The sequence below is a fragment of the Apus apus genome, chromosome 5, assembly GCF_020740795.1.
Source record: "Apus apus isolate bApuApu2 chromosome 5, bApuApu2.pri.cur, whole genome shotgun sequence".
NCBI classification, from domain to species: domain Eukaryota; kingdom Metazoa; phylum Chordata; class Aves; order Apodiformes; family Apodidae; genus Apus; species Apus apus.
This window is the reverse complement of record NC_067286.1, coordinates 55,795,163-55,811,051: the sequence shown is the minus strand read 5'-3', so window position 1 is coordinate 55,811,051 and position 15,889 is coordinate 55,795,163. Positions and strand designations below refer to the sequence as shown.

Here is a 15,889-nt window from a genome sequence, read left to right as displayed (position 1 = left end):
TCTCCGACAGCCAAGAGCATAGGCCAGCTTGACCACTTCAGAAAAAATTAAACAGAGAAGACAGGCCTCTCTTCAGGCCCCTCTGCACACACATTTGGCACAAGTCAAACATTCTACTGTGCTTTATGAATCAGAATATTTTGTCTGGAGGGAGTACAAGAGGGTAAAAAAACCTACACAGTATGAAGTAGAGGGAAGAACAGCACTTAGAAGCAGGGTAGGGAGAGAGAGTTGCCCACTTTATGTAAAACATGTAATATAAAATACCTTCTCTTAAGAGGGAAAGAAAGAAATAACAAAGATGAGAATAAAGCAAAGCCACTTCAGCACACTGAAAATAAGTTTATTTGCCCTGAGAGGTCAAAATTTCATTTTTCAGATCAAGAAATTTGATCACTGAGTTTGATTCAAATATTGACCTAGAAATACTGTCTATCACTTTTCCACAGAAGGCCCTTTCAATCCAAAACCTGCATGCTTGCTTAATTAATGTCAATAAGAGAAAAAAGTTTAATCCATTTAGAACATACAGTCATGCAAAGTACAGTGAAATTAAGGGAGGAGTACAGTACACAGTCTAATGCTGAATGGACAAAATGAGAATTAAAAAAGGAGTTATCCAACCTTACTTTGGCTTTATTAATGATGCAGTATTATTCACAATAGATGCTGATTGACTGTCTTGGCACTGAGAACACCAATGCCAAGAAAACAGTAATAAAGAGACAAAAGCAAAGATGGAAAGAACTTTTTACTTTAAGAGTACAGCAGTATGTGTTCTATCAAGGTTTCTTTGGAATGCTAAACTGTGTCTCACGTGGCTAAAAAAAAAAAAAGATTAAAAAAAAGATTGCTATTGTAAAGAGAAACTGAACTTCAGAACACTCAGTATTGCAAAAGTAGGCTACTTCCCCTCCCATACAGCAAAAGCAGGCAACACCACTTCTATAACCTAACAGAATATTTTCAGCACAGCTGCAGCTGGGAGTTAGTTAACAGTGCAATAGATCTATCCCATCGCCAGCAATGGGATAAAGCATGGGAAAGCTGGCGACAGAAGCAAACAACTACATAAGCCAGATCAATAACTGAAAGCTTGCAGTGCCTTTCAAATTAAAGGAAAATAATGGTTAGGAAAAGGCATATGTAATCATATTATAGATATGTTTTTACTTTATGATAATCAGTGTTACACAGTGAAGCCAGTATATGGGAAACAAATAGGAACAAGCCCTGACTCCAGTCAAAATTCTAATACGGTGAAGTTATATTAGTATTTCACTTAAGAAATGTAAAGTTACTATCACATTGTTATGTGATGGCCTCTTAACATGGATAGTATAGAAGCTTGAAAAGTTACATTCTTTCCTCTAACAAGCTGAGTAAGGAGGAGATGGGAATTATTTTAGTGTTAGACAGATCACTCTAATTTAAACTGCTAACACTTACATATCTCCATAGCAAATGTTCTCTATGATTCCAACAGATGCAGTATTTTTCAAGAAACATTTAAAATACAGGCAAATATGGCATCAAAAGGAAAAAAGCAAAGTAAGTTAATTGCCAGAATATTTCTACCAGTAAAAAGAAACCACTGACAAGCAACTGTACACCAGACCATAACCAGGACACTCAATCAGCATTAAACAGCTTCGAGTTAAATACAACTACTTGGGATTCCTGAAGGAATTTCACTGTTCAGGACAACAACAGAAAGGAAGTTTTAAAATTTTTAAATGTTACAATTTTTTTATATATATATATTGTGCTATGATAAACAAAACGTTATTCTTAACAGATTCGGCAAAATTACAAAATAAAAAAGTACATCAACCAAGAAGCTACTGAAAACACTGGTGGACAACCCTATTTGTCACAGTGATCATTTATCTAGGCTATTTTGTTAAACTGTGTACTGTACTTACCCCATTCCATTCTACGCTCATACTCACTTCCTCGCCTCCATCAGGGCCACTCTCGTACTTTACCACATCGACATTGAGGCTCTCCCGGCTTCGCCTTTTTTCTATGCTCTCAGGGTCATTCAGCACTTCAGCAACTCTCTGTTTATGAACATTGTCAAGACCCTGAGAATTAGATAAAATGGGAACAGGCTTTACTTTATTACAAGCTGTTATTAATCTACAACTTACACACAAGAACTGTATCAAGAAAGAAGTCAAACCAACACAGAACTCCATCACTCTGCTTCAACTTTCAAAGAGCAGCTCAGCTGCCCTTTATAAATTGCAGGAATCAACATGGCATGAAGGGGACAGGCAGTTTGGGAGTTTGATAATTCAGCGACTTGCCATTCTTTTCCTCCTTCCCTATCACTTGTCAAAGCCTCATGGTGGTCATGTCACAGGAACAGGAGTTGGACTCAATGATCCTGATGGGTCCCTTCCAATTCAGCATATTCTGTGATTCTTTGTCACCTACCTGAAGCTATCTGGCCACCAGCTTAATATTTAAGCAATTTATAGATCATGAACAGTCAATGCAGTTCTCAATTTTTCACCTATGAAATGGTGCACCATTCACTTTGTTTGGAAAGAACATTACAGGTGTCTGAATATCTAATATCTAAGACACAGGTTGTGTTACTTAAAAATACTGACATATCACAACTGGCACAACAATATCATTTATCAAATAGAAAATAAGCTTTTAATAGAACAGACTATATATATATGGTCAATAGAAGTATGTGTTAAAGAACACCCACCATCTACCAAACAAGCCTTTCAATACCTTACAAGTGCTAAAATACCTTCTACGAAAACCCTGCACTAAAGGCAAAATCTTTAGCACAGAAACTTGAATGTAACAAAGCTCAAATCATACTAATTTTCAGTTTTCTTTTCTTTGTAATAAACCTACTCCACATCATAAAATGTATTTGCTGACAGAAGAGATGCCAGATTAATGCCTTACAGATAGAGAAAATATTCTGCATCTTTCACTGTGCAGCCTTAGGAGCAAATGCAGCAGGGGACCTTAAGCATGCTTAGTAAAAATAAAGTAGCAGCAGAAAGGCCCCATCAGGCTCTATGGAAAATGGAGACAAGGAACAGTTTTTGCAGTGGAACCCGCAAGCTGTAAGTGGGCTGAGTGAACAGTACTCTAGAAGAGAATTCTCCAATAACAAGGTGTTCCCATCGGTAATTTCCAAATAATCAATTCCAAGCTTCCTAATAAAAATGTGAACTTGAAAAGCTGGTGTTTCTGTTTTTTCTTTATATAAAAAAATAACAACACGTAACTACAAGCTAAGTTTTCTTCAAGTCTTCTTATTACTATTATATTATGCCAATTAATCCCATTTGTATCTGTTTCACATGATAAAAAATTATCATGTGTAATAGCAAGAGTAAAACTAGGAACCAAAGCAAGTATGTTAAGAAGCAGTGCATGTTCATTCCTTATATTAAAAACACATTTGAATGAGACACAACCAAAGTGAACCTTCAGTAAAAGTGTGTGAAATTCATCCTCATTAGAAGAAAGTATTTGCATCAACTATTTCCCCCCTACCCTTCAATTTTCTTTGATGAAGAACTTATCTCTCAGATTCATACTTTCCTTTTACCAATTTCATTCCATTTACCTCCCAAACACGTTTTCCATCCTTTTTTGTGGAAAAAAGAACTTATGCCACTTTCCATCAAAGGGAACTGCTGCTGAATTCACTAGAACAGGATAAGGTTTGCCAGGAAGTTTTTTTGCTCTCCTGCTTTTCCAGAAATCTGCCTCTCTATACATCAAACACTGCAGTATCAATCTTTGAAATACAACTTCAAATAGGTATAACCAGTAAAAACCAGCACCTTGTCAATAAAGATATGGTCTATCACCTAAGTTATGAATAACCTGAATTTGGAATTTTAGCTTAGAATTTTACATGGACATAAAATGAAAAAATCCCAACAGACAAAACAAACCACTTCTGAATAAAATACAAATCCTAGTAACTATTGCATAAAAATGAAATTAAACTTTGAACTTTCAAAGTTTTTGTTTATTCATTTATATTTTCTTATTTTGCATTCCATTTTAACACTCAGTGACAACCCATTTTTTTTGTCCAGTCTTTTATAGAAGACTTTGCATCAAATCATCCAAAAGAGAAAGGAAAAACAAAAGGCCAATAAAACTCCAACAAAACCCAGCTCTTTCCCATGTTATAAGACTAAGAAAGGGTTACTTTAACACCAGATTTGAGAACCAGCACAGAATTTCTCCACATGAAAAGAGTAATTGTCCCCTCTCCTTTAAACTGTAATCTCATCCCATCAGTTTCCAGAAGTAATAGAAACAGCAACTGATACATTTTTAATGGTCTTCTGAAGGTCTGCACCAGTCAGTTGCATGCAGAAACAGTACATTTTTAAGTTTGACAGTTCCTTATTATAACAAAAAAAATTATCAACAAAAACTCTCCCTTCTCCCCTAGCTGCAGTCTCTCTCCAGGACATGGAGCCAGCTGAGGACTCCTAGTTGACACAATGTTTTCTGCTCTTCCATTTTCTACATAATTTCTCCCCAGTTTGAATTACGTCCCTGGCACATGGTGCCACTGCTCAAGCAATCAACCAGTCTGCAAGTGTTAAGATGGTATCAGTTTATCACCAGTTCAGACTGAAACTAGAGGGTGACACGAGGCACTAGACACTGATTAGCTAAAAGCTCATCTATTCTGCATATGCAATAGATACTGAAGTTGAAAATCTGCATGACCACAATGCAGAAATACCATTTAGGGGAATTTTCACTTGCCTGTTTACGAGACCTCATTGCTGCCTCTTCTAATGTTTCAGCAGCCTCAAATTTGCCCTGTCGCCTGTAAAGTGCCCCAAGGTTCTTTAAGGTAGTTGTTACTGTTGGGCTATTTAAAGAAAAAAAGAGAGAAACATTTATATGTTAATATATACACACACAATTCACACACTAATAAAAACTTAAATATAGTATTTATCATAATTTTTGTAATTACCTAATAAGTCACTCTTGAAATATACTATATTGCACTTCATGTAGATTGGAAAATCTGTTAACCCCTGTGGGGAACAGTCCATCTCCTCTGCCCCCACATAAGACTAAACAAACCCCCTTCAAAGTGCAATAACAGCTCACACTATGACTAGTCAACAGCCCTGAAGTAACCAGCTAGAAGTAACTGGAAGTAACCAGCCTCAAGACCTGCTTGAGAGAAAAGCGCAGTGCTATATCCTTGCATTTCTCAGATGCATCTCAAGGTGAATACACAGCTCTGAGTGCATCCAATTGAATAACTGTGAAGCTTCCAGAAAATTCCCTCTCATTCATACAGTGACCATTACTGTAGCATGTGTCAGTCACAAAATGAATTATCAGTTCCTTTCATTAGCTTTTTACATAATATCTATTTGAAGTTTCTATGCATTCAAATTGCACTTGAACAATAGAGGAAATAAATAAATAAATCACACATTCCATTAACAAGTCTCACACTCCAAGAAGATATTTTTGTTTCAACAACACAATGAGAATTAGCTTAGTCATAGAATTGTTCCGTGAAGCTTTGCTCCAGTGACAGCAGAGAAAAGATCTCCTCATGCATTAAAATGAACTGCTACGTATAAAGCAAACCAACAAAATATATTAAATCCAGAGTTCAGGATGGAGGAAAAAAGAGCCATTTTCAACATCCTGTTGCTTGTCAAATACAGGAATTCAAACACTGAAGAAATAAAAAACCCACACTGAACAGTACTAGGTGCAAGGGTTTTTTACGTTGTACCACCTGCACGTTAAAAAAAAAAAAAGACAGATAAGGAACAAAACTAAAGCAAAACAAACAAAATTCACCAAGTATGAAACAACCTGAAATCCTTATTTCTCTTCTTCCATTTTAAAATACCCATTTTAGTTCACACAAAACTATATTCTTCAAGCTTCAGAAACTCAAGTAGTGCTGAATTACGGCAGTTTAACTTTGTTTTCTCGTGCCAGCTACAAAACTCACAGTTCATTTATGTGCACAGTCTCCTTTTTGCTTCTGGCCTTCCCTAGAGGTCTTGCTGGGACAGGGAGGGCAGGTATGCCAACCAACAGTGTAAAAAGAGAGAAAGGTGACCTACGAAGGACTGCCAAGAACTCAACTGGTGAATTTTTATGTCACTTCCTAGATCCAACCAGCCTAGATTAAAAGCAGTCTCAGAACTTGGAAACTGCTACTGTGTTCCTGACACCTTGTCTTAGGGCCTCAATTTTTGTACTATAAATTTTATAGTCCTAAACAAGCAGCTGGCTTGGTTTCATTTTTAAACATGCTTTGATCTGACACTTCTGGATACCGGGTATTGCCACACTGCTTGTTCTGTAAATTACTGCTTGTCCTGTCCATTACCCACCTGTCAACTTTGCAAGCTTTGTACCAGCCACCATATTCTCCAAAAGATGTGCCATCTTTTTGCTTTCCCTAAAACAAAAGTAACATTGAAGAGAAGTAACTGATTTGTAACTTAAATAAAAGCTCAAAAAAAGATTTATGACAACAGCCTTACTTTGCATTCTTCCCTCTCTTCTGCATGCATCCAAATAGGCTTATTTTCATCTAATGAAACAGAAGAAAATAAATTATAGGAGTAGAAAACTAAAAAGCATTCATTGTTTGATTTTCTGAAATTAAGTGTGAACCAGGGAATTACAGTATTACCACCAGAAAAAAAAGCTTACTGTCCACACTACAAGCACCAGATAAATAAAACATGTATGTCTTTGTTTATAGCTTTACAATTCTGTCTCCTTTTCTTATCTGCCTTTAGAAATAGTTACTTCTGAGAAGCTTTGAAGTCAGTACATGCTGCCATTGATTTGTCATGTGCCTAGTCCTGTGCTAGAAAACATGCATTTATTTATTTTATCTTAACAACTGTTTTGACATCTAGTAAACAGTACATACACAACTGTCATGGAATGCAATGAAAATTCTTCAGTGTGATTTACAGTTAATAAAGCGCGTTTGACTTCAACGTACAGTGTAATTCACAATCTGAGGGTATCTTACATGTTCTTTAAATGTATTAATAGAGGTTTCATACTAACAGTGTATTTACTATTTAATTAAAAATCCTGTGCTGACTTTTTCCTGTGACTGGAAAAATTTTTTGCCCCTGTAAAAAATACCACGATTTGTTTTGGTTGGGCATAATATAAATGATACCAGAAGTACAAGCCATAAAACATAGACCTACTAAGTCTACCTAAGAAAAACTCCTTTTAAATCAAACATTACTGCTGCATCTTATACTTTCTTATGATGACTGCACTTCAACTTATCTCTAATCTCACTTTTAAGTCTACCTCAAGCAGACAGTTTTAATCAGGATACTATTAACTTCCTGCATATTTTATTTCATTATAACTACAGAAATGAAACACGCATTCAAATCTAGGGACTCAGTTTCTTACCATCTACAGAGCCAAACTCCCGTTCATGAGCGCGAGTAAGAATCTCTTTGTATAAAGTTTCTGCTTGCTTAAATTTGCCCTGTTTTAGGTAGCAGGATGCCTGAAAACAAAATATCCCCCAAAATATAGATCAGCACACTAATTTTTTTGCTTGATAAATAATAAATACATGCTGAATAAAGTGTCTTTCAATTCAACAGAAAATTTTACTTTTTCTTAGGTTTACTTTCTAAAAGGCTTACCAGGTTATTCTTTGTTTTTGCAACATTTGGATCATCTGGTCCCAACTTAGTTTGGTAAATCTCCAGTGCCCTCTGATAGTAGTATTCAACCTCCTCATATTTACCCTGGTTCTGGCACAGTAAAGCCAAGTTATTCAATTGTTTGGCAACATCTGGGTGATCTTTCCCCAGAACCTGAAAATGAAATACGTTAAAATTTAATTAAACATTAAAAATTTGAATTAAAACAAACATTCTCCAATCATCATATGAGGGTTTAGAAATGCATCATTAAGCAATACCCTGTTAGTTTTTATTCCTCATCAATTAAACATGAGCATGACAAAATCAAAATTTGCTTTTGGAAGTATTCAATTCTGTTACAAACTGAGAATGCTGCGTAGCAATTCCTAACAGGAATAATGTAAGTAGTATAATAACATAGTATGCAGGACATTATTAAAACACACCTGAAGAGGCAGGCAAGTCTCATGGGCTAGAATAAATATCCACATAGCCACAGAATAATCAAAGGGGAAAGAAAAGGGTAAGGAAGGTTAAATTACATAATACAGAATTTAGAATATACAGAGTGCTCGAACAGCTCTGTAGGACTACAGAAATCTACTACTGGTTTGAATTTCAGATACTGTTAACTACTAGGGTATTGCTAACTCTGTGGCTTATCTAGCAGATCTACCCAACCAAAACATGAAAGTGGTTAACTTTGCCCTCTCCCTCAAAAAAAATCCATTCAAAGCTCCTATATTCTTTTACTCAATACCTTTTCTCTGATTTCCAGAGCTCGCTTACACAATGGTTCAGCTTCTTTGTACTTTCCCCGTTTGCCATAAAGTACTGCAAGATTGTTTAGAGTTGCTGCCACCTGTCAACAGCAGAGAAATATTAATTACACTGGAATTTGCTGATACAAGAATCTGACAAATGAGCACATCTGCAACGCACTGAAGTTTTCAAATTTTTCATGCACAGGGTAGACCTCTTGAAAGTTTCAAATGAAGAAATAATTTTTATGGAATGCATACATACACAAATGAGGGAATTAAAATACTTTTGTTTCATTTGTGGAAATGTCATTTAGTGCATACATTTTTTTCATAAGTTCTCTTATGAAGTTACCTCCCACATCTACACCCAGAGCTGCCCGGCTTCACATAGGTTATATAAAGTGAGATCTACTAATTTTAAACACTATGTACAAAAGCTTGATTTGTGTTGCATTTGAAAGCAGCAGTGAAACAAATCAGAAGTACACCTTCAATCTGAATTTAATAAAGTGATACGAGTAAGCAAATTAACATCTTTCTTCCCAAATTGATTTCCCACAGAAAATCCATGCAATCCGAAATCAACTACGTGCAAGTCATCCGTGATGAAACAGCATTGAATTTAAGGCTCAAAAGGTGTAAGAATGTTTCATTGTGGCCTCCTACCTGTACTGTTTAGAGATAAGCCAGGTCTTAAAAACTTTCCTGTTGAGTTTAATATTAGAATGAGTTGAAAAAAATTCAGTGCAAAACACAACAAAAAAACATGGTATTGGATGTATACAAACCGCTGGATGATCTTTGCCCAAAGTCTTTTCGCGGATAGCCAAGGCATCATTCAGGAGATTTGCTGCATCTTTGTATTTATTCTGGTCCCTAAAATTTCAAGAGTCATAATTAATAACAGGGATTCAGAAAACAAAGTAAAAAATTAAGCCAACTTCAGTACAGGCCTAAAGATGCTAGTACAAAAGAAGAGTAATTGAGAGTATATTCCAAAATCAGGAAGTAAAAACGTAAAGCCTGCAATTGTAGTTTGCTGGCTGAGGACTAGCATGTACTGCTTCCAGCTGCTGTCCTGTCTATACAGGGTAATCTGTAGGTGGGTAATCAAGACATGTCCCCTCAGGAAAAAAAAAGCAAGTATCAAAACCAGGTGCACTACTAAAACAAAGGCAAAGGCACATATGCAGCAACTTGTTTTGACTTTTAAGTATAGGGAGACATATAAATATTGAAGGACCCTCTTGAGGGTTTTAATAAAAAATAGGTAATAGAAAATAATACAAGTCATAAGATGTTAGTCTGAACATTAAAAGGCTGTAGCCAAATATTAACTATTTATTTAACTGATACTCATCTATGTCAGAATACAAACCTGTACACCAAAGCAAGTATGTTCAACATAGTGGCAACATCAGGATGATCGTGACCCGAAGTCTTCTCCAGATCTTCAAGAGCTTGTTTACAGAGAGGCACGGCAACCTCGTATCTACCTTGGGAAGCATACTGAATAACAAGATTATGAAGGGTCCTTAATCTTGCTGGAATTTCATAGCCCCCTTGCTGGGCAGCAGCTGCTGCACTGCTATGCTGCTGTTGAACTGAAAGAAATCCAGAAAAATTTAAGTTGTTTAAAAGATGACTGTAACAGAAGTATCAAGTATTACTGCTCAGTGACAAAATCAGACTAATTGAATTTTATTTTCTCAAAACAAATTATTAGTATTAAAATATACTTCAAAGCAGTCATGCTGTCTTGAGCCATGACAGTGAAAATACCATATTATTCTTCACTTTCTGCCCAGAATTGTAAGAATATCATTTTATACTTCTGTTAGCTTGAAGAGCCAAATGTAATAAACCAGTGAAAAATGTAGGAAATAACTTCAGCTCAGCAAATAATTAAAAATTCTTAAGAATATTTCATAGTTTTGCACTGAGAAATATCAACATTTCCCACTGCAAAGAAACATTAACACAGACAAGCCAAATAACATGCAGAAATGCTTAAGTGGTTTGTCCTTTTTCCTTTACTCTCCATCTCTAAACATACACGGGGATTTTTTGCTATATCATCTTTGTGTGCTACTTCAAGGAGTATTTAAAGTTGGCACATAAAGGATTAAAACAGCTTGGATGCCACAAAAAACTGTTGGAAAAGAAAAGGCACTGAGTCATCAAACTCAATGTCAACCTTTAGACTTACTAACTCTTAGGGCTTAGCCAGTTGTTTTCCACCAGCACCTAACCTTTGGTTGTTGTAGCCCTCATCCTCCACTGCTCCCAAAAATTTACCACCTCTTTTCTCTTCACCTGGGAGATTTCTGGAAAGACTGAGAAAACTCCCTCTTACTTATTTTCATTACATTCTAGACAACACACAGGATAAAGCTCCAGCCACAAGCCTCACTTTCTTATCTCCTTTCTTTTAAGCAAAAACACTCTCACAATGTGAGGCGAATCACACAATTCCAAATCTACATGCACAATCACTGCCTACCAAAGCACTGAAGCCTTTCAATATTTGTCCTGGAGATCAAGGGAATTACTGAAATGACAACTTTGTATTTTATAAAGCATAAAAAGGTAGATAGATTGACTATGCAGGAATATAGACAGCTTTGTCATTCACCTTTCCTACTACAAAATTCTAGGGAAGGATGGATGAGCTCAGGAAGGAGTTTATGGTCAACACTAACCTATTCTAAACTCTTCAAGTCTTCCTTCCACTGCTGGCTACAGATACAGCTTTATCATGCTATCAAAAATGCAGTGTATCCTGTGTACACATCCATTTCAAAGGAAATTTGAAACCCAGCTGATTACAAAGGTAGGACCCTTCAGGCATTTTTCTCAAGTAATTTGCCTACTAAGAACCATTATCATACTAGGACACTGCATATATACTACAATACAAATACATTATATAATATCAGCTTTACAGACATACAGAAAACATAACATTTCACTAAGCAAGCTTTATCTATTGGCTTCTTTCAATCATGCTACCAAACCTCCAACTTCACTGGATATTCATCAATTCTTCTGACCTGAAGGCAGTTTTACTGTTCATTCTAGAAGTACTAAGGAAGACAATCTTAGCAAAGGACAAGAGATTTTATGAGAAAGACTACATACTGAAACATGCCCCAAAATGTTAAATCAGATCAATAATTCACCATCTGGGGAGACCATCAAAAAGCTTCAATGTTTCAGAATCTGCTTCAGACACTTGAGACAAACTTCTTCCATTCTGAGGCCCACAGGAAAGACCATGGGACTGATTTTGAAGTCAGTCCCAAGAACTTTACAATAGCTAAAAAACCTCTATTTAAAAACCATGGCCCCAGTTCTGTATACATCAGTGCATAGAAGGTGTATCAGTGACTGACTTCCCTATTCTAGCAGAGGCATTCACCACTCTGCCATGTTCCAGAGAACCACAAGTATGGATTAACTTTTGTACAGAGTATCTTTATATTCTGCATTACAAAAATACACTATATTGTAATTTTAAGTGCACTTACTTCCTTGTCCTTGGTCATCTTCATCATTGGGAAATAAATCATCCAAAGGCTCTTTGGTGGAATCGGTATCTTTATCCTCCTGTAGAACAACCCCAAACCCAAACAAATTGTTACACTGAAATCTAAGGCAAAAAGGGACAGTCCATTTAATCAGCAATATTCAAGGAAAACCTCACATACAGAACTCAGAATTAACAACAACATTTCTCAGAGAAGTTTTATGAAGGTCTTAATGTTCAAATGTATTTACACAATCTGTCCCAAAACAATACAGGACACCTTCAGAAGAGCCAGGAATAGAAATCAGGTCTCCTAGATTTCAGTCTCAATTTAAGCACACAAGAACACATTTGCTATTCTTACAGAGACATTATACCTACTGAAAGTACCCACTGAAGGGTGAGAGCTGCTAAATATAGAATGGTCCACTGCACTTTTTTAGCTGTAAGCGCAGTTACAGATGAGCAAGGAAGAGGAATAAGGAGACCTCTATTTCTGAGTACTCAGCTTCTGCACAAAAAATAGATTTTGCAATTGCAATCTGTAAGGTTCAAAACAAACAAACAAACAAACAAAAAAACCCCACAACAAAACACTTCAAAGGCTGTTCATCTCCAGTACTTTCCGTATGGAACCATAGTAATTTCTCCATCAGCGTGTATCCCACAATCATGTAAAATAAAAGAAACAGATCACCCTCAATTCTGTTTCTTAAATGTGGTGTCTACACTATATAAATAGGTGAAGTTCTCAGAAATGTTAATCTCTGTAAGGAAAAACCCCAGGAGCAGAACACATTCCTATTTTTTGACTATGCATCCAACACCTTTTTGCACAGATCAGAAAAAGACAACTGCTGCTGCTGGCATTCAAGTTCAATGGTGGAAAAGTGGGTGCTCTGCAAAAACAGCAGATTGATGAGACTAGAGCTCAGACGGGAAGTTCACAATTTAAAGTGTGCTGATTCCAACCCCATACTGAGTGTATGCAAATTACTATTTTCAAAGGCTGACAACAGACTGTCCATGTGGTTAGTGAAACTAGACAGATGCTTTGCTTACTTTGCCCCTATTTGCCCATTACACTTCAAAGAATGGTGCTATTCAGGCCATCAGCAGATTACAGTTCAACAGTTAGCACACCAAAATCCCAATATTCCCTCCTCCTGCTCCTTTTCTAAACAGGCTTCACTGGTAGTATCCAGCTACAACTACAAACTCATGAAACAGCACTGAAAAGTTCTATGTGCAGCTGACCAAACCAACTCTCACTACTCACAGTATGTTTAGAAGTATTTAGTCAAGCAGTGAGTTAAGCATGACTAAAATGTATACATTTTCAACCATTATGTTGCTGGAGTAATTGGTTATGAAAAACTGCTCTTTTACACAACATGGCTGAGAATGTCTGAATGCACAAGATGAAGTCTCTCTCTATAGTGTCAGCTAACTTAAAAAAAAAAAAAACAAAACACAAACTATAAGGGCAAATAATTCAGATGTCTTTTTAAGTGAAAAGTTACTTCATTTTCTCTCTGAATCTAGGAATACACAACACAACAGGCTAGCTAAACACAACTGAAAATGTGCAGATGACCACAATGTCTGGCAGAATGTCATGAAAAAGGGACTCAGTAACATCCTATCTTAGTGTAAATTCTGAACAGATATAAAGCTACACACTGATTTCACTAGATAAAAATGAAATCTTTTTCTTGCAGTTAAAATATGTGAAGTCCCCTATGTACTTAGAATCTCTGATAGTTTACATGTCCCAGTTATTCTAACTGTTGAATTTACAAGAGGAAATTTTTGGCTTGAAGTTCAGTTCTTTATATTTTAAGGTAATACGATTATAAGTATTTATGGGTTTTGATCCTCCTATGTATTCTATTATATACAGTAAAAAAATTACTCTTTTAAGATTGAACTGAACTTTCAAAATGTTTCTGCAAACTATCTGACACTGGTACAAGGTGAGCATTTTTATGACAAGTTTATGTTAGAGACAAATAAAAAGCTTGTATCTGTCATTTCTGTAACTACGTAGATAACACATGTAAATGTAAACTGCTTTTTACTATACAGCTACTTACTGATGGTGAAATATCATCATCGTATTTTTTTAACTGATTCATGAATTCTAGATGTTTTTTCTCTTCCTCCAGTTGAGCCACAGACTGCTCACTCTTCTGTAGTTTCTGTTGTGTATTGGCTAGTTCATCCCGTAGCCACTGATTTTCCTGGCATAGCCGGCGAACCTGAGCACGCAATTTCTGCTTCTCTGATTCTACTGCATTTAAGTGATTTGACAAGGCCATCATTACCTAAAAAGCAGAAGGTATCACATGATATATTTCCTCTAGAATGCAGTCCTGTATTCAACATAAAAGCCTTTTGTAATTTAAAACCTATGTTAGATGTGAAATCTAGTAAAGATTCTTTTTATGTATCTGGTTCTCATTTTTCCTCTAAACTTTTTTTTGCCACAGCCACAGTGGCTGCTCCATTAATTCAAAATGGAGCAGTAATGCTTTTAACTTGAAGGATCACAAAAATAACCTAAGAACACAGAGCTCTCATTTAGGAGCGTTCAGAGAGAAAAGGATTCATACACATCCTCACAGTTCACAAAGACAAGCACCTTAGCATAATGCTAACATTCCAAAGGAACAACTACAATACTGAGATCTCAAATGCACAACTGAACACACAATTTTTATAAGCACTTCATGTATATCATATCATAAGCTTGAGCACACAGACATTCAGTGTGTTTGAACGGCCACATTAGGGACAAAAAATAGAACAGAACATAAAAGCAGACTATCTGCTTGGGGTTTTTCTTAAGTAAAGTTACATGAAAAAGGAGCTTGTTAAGTGAAAGCCAACCACTAAACACAGAAGATATTCTTCCTTCACTGTTCATGTAAACTCCCACTGACACAAGTAGAAAATCTGACAGCAACACCAGGGAGAATGTGCAGCTGGTGATAATAAAAATACTATTTTAGATGAGTTTGACATCCTCAAGTTATTAGCATTTCATCTTCTAAATTCATGTTTCTTTAAAACAAAGTTACCTTGAAGTGTTTTTAAACCAAGTATTTCATGTGAAATAGATGGTGCCCTTAGCTGAAATTTCAGGTTTCAAAAAAACATATCAAACCTTTGAAAACTACTTTTTCCTATAAAGGTAAGATAAAACTCGAGGTATCTTGTTCTAATACCAGTCCAAATCTGTGGACTTCAGCACCTGCCTATTTACATATTAATAGTTAATACTTTAAGTGGCATTTGGAACATCAGGAAAGTTGTGATAATAGGGTCAACATACTAAAACTACATTCTACAAGCTATACTAGCAAACTAAAATCCTTTCTAAACTTACTCTCTAGAATTAACTGAAAGTTTGATTACTCCCTCAGCAAAGTCACTTTCATTTTTGTGGAAATAACACTATGACATGAAGGTAGGACTGATGACACACACAAAAAAATCTACAAAATATTTCCATCTCTGAATTTAAATCCTGCTAATCAAAAATACACTACAATTTCCTACCCAAAGCATGGAGGAAGAGTAGGCTTATCATGTCTGAGAGCAGTAGTTTGAAGTTCAATTGCTTTCCTAATGCAGTAAATGCAGACTTCTTGGCTCCTTGCCACCACCGCTCACAATACACCATGAGGGGCAAACAAGGCAGTGACACCTGCAATTGAGGCTGCTGAATCCAACTGAACCAAGAACTAGAACTAGCTTTTTGGAGTCCCAGTACCATCTCAAAGTTAGGACACAGAATCTACTCATTCACTCACAGATCTCCTAGAAACACCTATTAAAGTTACCTCAACTATTGCAATTTTATTCCATGTATCTTCCTGTATTTTCTTCCA

At 36.1% G+C, this 15,889-nt stretch overlaps 1 protein-coding gene across 9 annotated transcripts in view; it reads right to left on the bottom strand.

Annotated features, from left to right (window-relative positions):
• KLC1 (kinesin light chain 1) overlaps positions 1 to 15,889 on the bottom strand; it is a 43,929-nt gene that overhangs the window by 10,480 nt on the left and 17,560 nt on the right. For 6 of the 9 annotated variants that reach the window (XM_051622620.1, XM_051622621.1, XM_051622619.1 and 3 more), the window contains 11 exons: positions 14,090 to 14,320; positions 11,995 to 12,073; positions 9,843 to 10,068; positions 9,253 to 9,340; positions 8,461 to 8,562; positions 7,698 to 7,871; positions 7,456 to 7,555; positions 6,549 to 6,598; positions 6,396 to 6,463; positions 4,780 to 4,888; positions 1,926 to 2,087 (listed from right to left, as the gene is read on the bottom strand). In XM_051622620.1, the coding sequence (XP_051478580.1) occupies positions 1,926 to 2,087; positions 4,780 to 4,888; positions 6,396 to 6,463; positions 6,549 to 6,598; positions 7,456 to 7,555; positions 7,698 to 7,871; positions 8,461 to 8,562; positions 9,253 to 9,340; positions 9,843 to 10,068; positions 11,995 to 12,073; positions 14,090 to 14,320 (1,389 nt within the window). The remainder of the gene's footprint in view (positions 1 to 1,925; positions 2,088 to 4,779; positions 4,889 to 6,395; positions 6,464 to 6,548; positions 6,599 to 7,455; positions 7,556 to 7,697; positions 7,872 to 8,460; positions 8,563 to 9,252; positions 9,341 to 9,842; positions 10,069 to 11,994; positions 12,074 to 14,089; positions 14,321 to 15,889) is intronic. The other 3 variants (XM_051622623.1, XM_051622625.1, XM_051622628.1) reach the window with 1 other exon arrangement.